At 37.8% G+C, this 6,801-nt stretch overlaps 1 protein-coding gene and 1 pseudogene across 1 annotated transcript; both read left to right on the top strand.

The window, feature by feature from the left end:
- Positions 1–366: 366 nt before the first annotated feature.
- Positions 367–2,907, top strand: LOC134376233 (tripartite motif-containing protein 64-like). The gene is made up of 4 exons (XM_063094854.1): positions 367–777; positions 1,345–1,440; positions 2,168–2,398; positions 2,878–2,907. The coding sequence occupies exons 1-4, from the start codon at positions 367–369 to the stop codon at positions 2,905–2,907; spliced, it is 768 nt and encodes a 255-aa protein (XP_062950924.1).
- Positions 2,908–3,037: 130 nt separating this feature from the next.
- On the top strand, positions 3,038–6,454 carry LOC134376232 (tripartite motif-containing protein 51-like; annotated as a pseudogene).
- Positions 6,455–6,801: the final 347 nt, after the last annotated feature.

Here is a 6,801-nt window from a genome sequence, read left to right as displayed (position 1 = left end):
TCTGGATTAATCAGCTAATACAAATAACTCTAGTATCATCCCAACTTTTACCCTCTGCCCCAAGATTTAAGCTTGTCCAAGTAATTTAGGTATGATTGAGAACACTGCTTTTTTTTTTAAACAAAAAGGATATGAGAGGGCTATCTCATCTCACGTTCTCATTTGTATCACAGTATAAATCCAGTCTGTCTATATTTATCAAGCCTAGGTTTCTACTGAGGGTAAATTAATGTGTAGATTGGACAGAGCTCAAGCAGACAAGTAGAACTATCCAAAAGCTTTTTTCCAAAGAATAACTTCCACAAGAATAACTTTATCTCCTCTCTCTCTCTCTTTAAATTTTTTTTCGATTTTATTTTCAGAAACATGGATTCAGATACCTTGCAAGCCTTCCAGAGTGAGCTCACATGCTCCATCTGCATAAACTACTTCATAGACCCTGTCACCATCAACTGTGGTCACAGCTTTTGCAGGCCCTGCCTATACCTCTGCTGGGAGGAAGCCCAAACGTCAATGTGCTGCCCTGAGTGCAGGGAAATATCAGAGAAGCCAGACTTCAAAACCAATATTGCACTCAAGAGGCTGGCTTCACTTGCTAGACAAGCCAGGCCTTGTCACGTTGACAGCTCTAAGGACCAGATCTGTGTGGCACACAAGGAGGCAAAGGGGCTCTTCTGTGAAGTGGACAGAAACCTGCTCTGTGGACCCTGCTCTGAATCACTGGAGCACAGGGCTCACAGCCACAGTTCGATAGAATGTGCTGCGGAGGAATACCGGGTATGTGATACCCCTAAAGCAAATTTGGAATCTATAGGATTCTAAATCAGAGAGAGAGAGATGAGGACTTATGATAATGAAGTTGATGAGAATGGAGATGTTGGAGGTGGTAATTTTTCAATATAAATCCCAAGCTATCGATATGTCCTTTCCATGTTGCTAATCAATGTGATACTATAATCATGGTTGGGCTTAGCACTCAGTAAGGGAATTTTCCTTAGGAACATTGTCCAAATATGGGGAATTGGTGCGGATGTGGAGCAGGTGGCTAGTAGCAGGAATACTGGCTTCTGCTGCAAGCAGAACTCCTTTATAGAAAGATTATATAAAAACAAATTTCTCAGGAGATGGATTATATTATCTGCAGGGTGACTTAAAACTCTCTATTAAATATTTCCGTCACATTTAATATCCCAAATATTAGAATCAAATTGCTTATCATGGAAAAACCTGACCACTCCATTCTAACTCAAGACTACTATTCGCTCAACCACAGATTTTCCTATAGATAATGGGATGAAATCTACAATATCTTCTTTGTCACTAAAGCTCTTGGTTATTTTGCAGGAGAAATTTCTAAAGAAAATGGACACCATACGGAAAATGACTCAGGAAATGCAAAACCATCTAAATCAGGAAACTAGTAAAATCCATTCATTAGCGGTAAGAATGAAAATGTTTTATTTGTTTTTATGCAAATTGACATAATGCTGGCTTATACTATTTAAAGTCAAATTACACGTTAAAGGATAGTGGTTTCTTCCCAGGAAAAGTAGTGGTTTCAAGTGGTACATCAGTTATTACAAGTATACAGATCAACACAAACTAATGCAAAGAATACTAGTATATTGGATAAACGGGACGTGATAGGTATTTATAGTTCAACTTTGAAGGTTTGGATAAACCTTCTCCAACACTGAGGTTAAGACAGCCTTGAACTGTCTTAAGTTTTAGTGTGAAGGAGAGAAGAGAAATAGAATAGTACATAGCAGAAAAATACAGTAATTTTTAAAAATCTATATAATATGATGTATACTTAAATATGTTGAAATATTTAGAAAAATCAGGCAAAGGAACAACAGGAAAGTAAGAAGATTCAGGAAGTAGAGAAAGTAATTGGTGTAGTAAGAATTATGTAGAAGCATCATAGGGAGAGAAGCTCAGACTCTGTAAATTTTGATTTAAATAGGAAGAGTGGGTGGGAAACATAAAGGATGGCCAGAAAAGACTGGAAAATATTCAAGACCCTTTGAAGGTCTGAGGCAGAAAGTTTAGAAATGATTTGCTTGATATATTTGAAGTTGTAAGTTGTAAGGAAATCATACCTGAAGCTGTAAGTTTTCTGTTGAGAATGAGGACATGTGATCTTTTTAACTGAATATCTCTGCAGCACTATGTGGCTTTACGGAAGGTGACGATCAAAATTCAATGTCAGAAGATACATCTGTTTCTCCACGAGGAGGAGCAACTCCATCTAGAGACAATAGACAGAGACGCAGCGGAGACTTTCCAGCAACTCAGGAACAGTGAAGTCAGGATGACCCAACAGAAAGAACACCTAGAAGAAATGCACAGAGAGCTGGCTGAGACGTGCCAGAAGCCTGCCGCGGGGCTGCTCCAGGTGAGGGGGAGGGTCCATCCTGAGACACGGGAATGCTTTTCTTGGCAACGCAGTCCAGACATTGAAATGTCCCCTGCATATACCATTTCTCTCAGCTGAGTGATATGTGCTCCTTGTCTCCCATCGTTATGTTTGTTCAATCACTTACTTATGCATATTCTGGTAATCCCCGGGCGAGTTTTGCCATTTTATGAAATAGCATAGGATAGAATGCTCTTCAGGAGATTGGGAGTATTATCCACACAGAGAGATTATACAAAACAGCCAACCGGTGTGATCAGAGGAAAGTCAACTTTGCTGAGGTAATGCTCCATTTATGTCCCCTAATCGATCATCACTCCCTGCTGTCCCACACAAAAGCAGTTTGCTGAAGACATTGAGGCTTTGCCTCTTGTCAACTCAAGGTTTACAGAATTCTGTAATCAATTTTAATGCAGTCTATTATATATATTTCCCTGTTTTGTTTCAATTGTCATAAGTGGTCAGACCTCTCCCTGGAAGTAGACTAATGCAAAAAAAATTGGAATAAAATTTTTTTGGAGGGTTAAAAATAATTGATACAAAACAGAATCAATGAGATTCCGTAGGAGATGGAGAAATAGGTTGATGGTTTGACTACCCCAGTGTCATTGCAGGGTTATGAGTTTAAGGAGAGAAGCAACCACAGCTGAACGTCAGAAGATGCCTGCAATTCTTCATGAAGAGGAGCAACATCAGTTAGAGAGACTATGAAAGGAGGGCAAGGACATTTTTTAGCAACTCGAGGAAAGTAAATTCAGAATGGCTCCAAAGAGGGAGATATTAAGGACATATGAGGAACTGAAGGAAACAGATATGGAGCTGTTCCAGGTAATGACTGACAAATGGGGTATCAGGATGTTGAACATTCATGTGAAGTTATTTTTCTGTCTCAACTGAAATCCATCTCCTATTCTATTTTCATCATTTGTTTCCAAAAACATCGTTCTAAAACTGCAGCTACTTAGTTTCAAGGACATTGCCTCTCTAAGGGATTCTACAAACCAGAGATCCCTCCTACTTTATCCATGAACAACAGAATTTTGTAGAATGGTTAAGGTAACATCCTCAAGAAATACTTCCCACCTAAAAATTAATAATATATTTTGACTTTTTGAAAATTCGAAAAAGAATAAGCTGTTTATTGACATTTAGGTTAACTCATGGACATAGAAAGATGGAGCAATTTGGGAATCTAGGCTTGCATTACTATCATTTTGGGGTATACCAACTTTGGAATTAGTTAGGGCCTGGGAACGATGGCTCATTAACTTATTCATAGTTATAGCAGAGCACAGAGACTCCCCAGGCCTCCTCCCCCTTGTCTCACACTGAGAATGTCTTCAAAAATCAGATTTTACCAGGACATTAATTTATGACAGTAGGGTAGACTGATTTTCTTCTTCTTGTTGTTGTTTGTTGTTGTTGTTGTTGTTGTTGTTGTTGTTGTTGTTGTTAGGACATAGAAAATGCTTCCCAGGAAGAAAGACAGTGGGGAAATAATAACTTCTGAAACCATTTCACAATCTTACCCCAGACCTAGTGGAAGAGGTATCTTGTGAAAAGCACTGTTTCATTTTTCTTCTCACGGGCTTTTGGAGACATAATGCACAGGTGAGTGTGTACCTGGATTCCAGCAGATGATCTTTCAGAGTTTCCCCAAATATCAGGCAGGATCTACTAAAGTGATGGCATAATTTATTGGGATATTAATTCAATATCTGCCTGGATCTACTTTTCCCCTCTCCCATCCAGGTATACATCTTTTTAGTGTCATGCTGAGTGATTTTATTTGGCAGGTTTAATACAAATGTTGCAAAAACAAACAAACAAAATGATAAAAAATTGTCCCTTCATTCCTGACTTTTTTTAGTTCTCCAAAGCCTACACGTATGAAGGAGGACCGCTGAGTTTTGTAGGTGGTGAAAAAGTCAAATACCTCACAGAGGTTGCCAGCAGATGCTGGGGAGAAAGGAAGAGAGAGAAAGAGAGTATACTAACAGACTCTATATGCACAAGTTTTGAAAAATAGATGAAACAAACCCTTAAGGTGTTAACAGCTGTGTTTTCCTCTAGGAAAGCTCTGCTTTAGGAAGCAGATCTCCCTGTCTGGAGAAGTTCCGCAATTTCTACCCTGTGAAGATAGCAACAGACACACCAGTCTTCAGAGAACCCCTCATTTCCAGATGGAGATTTCAGCGAAGTTTGCTAATGGACACCAGAATTTCATTCCTGAATATGCTCAAGGGCATAAGAGACTAAGGATCTTTACAGATTTCTGGGCAATAGCAGGAGCAATTAGACTAAATGCTGACATTTTAGCAATATACTTAAAAATTCAGGAATTGTGAATAAGAATTTGACAAGGTGGTAATTTTTAAATTTCAAAATTAGTGCATTAAAAGTATTCTGATGAAGTCTCTTATATATAAGAATAATATTTTTTATGGCTGCCCTGCATCTTTGTCCTTGCAGGAGTACATCAGTGCTGGTGCATACGCCCCAACCTTTGCATCCAGAGATCAGTGTGGGGCCTATCACTGGACTGATGGATGGGCTCAACCACTTCCAAGGTGAGTGTCAACCCATTGGCTGTATTCCCGTGATCTAGTATTTATTGTTAGGAGCCCGTGAGAAATATTTTCCCCTTTGTTAATGGTTTTAGATATTTTCAGAAATGAATCATATAACTATGCAATCCTTTAACTGAGTATGTCCTTACAGGCAGATTTACAATATCAAGAGTTAATGATAGTGCAAAACATAAATATGACCCAGGTTCATATGTAGTGAGTCATACAGTTAGTAAAAGGAATGACACATAGAAAATGAAAATTTTAATAAATGGATCAGTGATCAGATTTCAGCTTAATTTCTCACTGTTACATACAAAATTATACATTTATTCAGTATATTTAATTTTGAATTGTTAAGCAATTTTGGGGGGATATATAGCTTGCTAGAGCTTGTTTGTTTTTAATTTTTTTCACAGTGGATAGATTGTATTCATATAATGTAAAAAATATGAGTTACAATGTAAAAACGTAAAAGGAATTTCTTATAGACTAAAGTAGTAATAAAAACAAAAATAATTTCAGCTTACAATATAAAAAGCTGCATGTTATATTTCAAAATGCACATATGGACATATAGATTTTCTTCCAGTTCCCTTAGAGGTTCTTAGATAAGGGAATATCTTCACATCTCATTCAAAATGATGACACTATTACTTAGAAATAAGAAATGTCTTTCTGATACTAACCTGTATAACTAAAAAGAAAGTTCAGGAGATAAATTACTGGCTATTTTGATTTGAAAACTGAATTGAAAGAGATTGATTTTACATTTGACTCTCAATATTTGAATTCTCAAAAATTTTCAATATTTTTGGTTAGGGATTTGTTTGCTCTGTAGATGTTTTCATCATCCCTATAATTTATTAGATATTACAACCTAAGCTATTCTCACTGTTGTAACCTTATATTTTTCAGGAAATTAACCTTTTGGTAGAACAACTTTTATCTCAGGGCTTTAAATTTTCATTATTTACATATATGTCTATGTATGCTTTTTCTTTTTTGAGTGGATGTTTCTCTGGATCCTCAAAGAGTCAATAGTCAAGTCCTCCTATCTGGAGAGTTGAGAAGGACTAGTCTTGGATGTGATCCTCATGATGCATCCTATATCTCTCCAAAACCTGGATGTTTTCTTGCGTGGGGTGTGCAGACTTTTACCTCTGGCAGACATTACTGGGAGGTGGATGTGGGGGACTCTTGGAATTTGTCTTTTGGTGTCTGTAATGATTATTAGAAAGAGAAGAATAGTTATGATAAGATAGACGAGAAGGAGGGATTCTTTCTTCTTGGATGTGTTAAGGAGGACATTCACTGCAATGTCTTTTCCATCTCCCCATTTTTATGGCATTATGTGCCAAGGGTGATTGATCTAATAGGAGTATTCATGGATTATGAAGGTAGAACTGTGTGCTTTATTAATGTTGCTAAAATTTCCCTTATATACAGCATCCCTTTTTGCTAGAAAGCTGGTAGAGCAATATTTTGGGGTGTGTCTACGAGGGTGTTTCCAGAAGACATTAGCACGTGGGCCTGAATGAACTAGGTGGGAAAGATGTGCTTTCAAGATGAGTGGGCACCATCCAATCTGCTGGAGACCCTGAGAGGGAAAAAAAAAAAAAAAACAGAGGAAAAGATGAATCTTTCTTTATCTGCAAGAACTGGGATACATTCAGCTCTTCTGTCTGTGAACATCAGAACTCAAGACTCTTCAGCTCTTGTGTTCCAGCATTTAAACCAACGGCACCATTGGCTTCCTTTGTTCTGAGGCTTTCACACTTCAACTGAGCCACGCTAAAGGGCATCCAGTTT

This window comes from Cynocephalus volans, chromosome 4 (assembly GCF_027409185.1).
Source record: "Cynocephalus volans isolate mCynVol1 chromosome 4, mCynVol1.pri, whole genome shotgun sequence".
In the NCBI taxonomy this organism is placed as follows: domain Eukaryota; kingdom Metazoa; phylum Chordata; class Mammalia; order Dermoptera; family Cynocephalidae; genus Cynocephalus; species Cynocephalus volans.
This window is presented reverse-complemented; position numbering and strand designations above follow the sequence as displayed.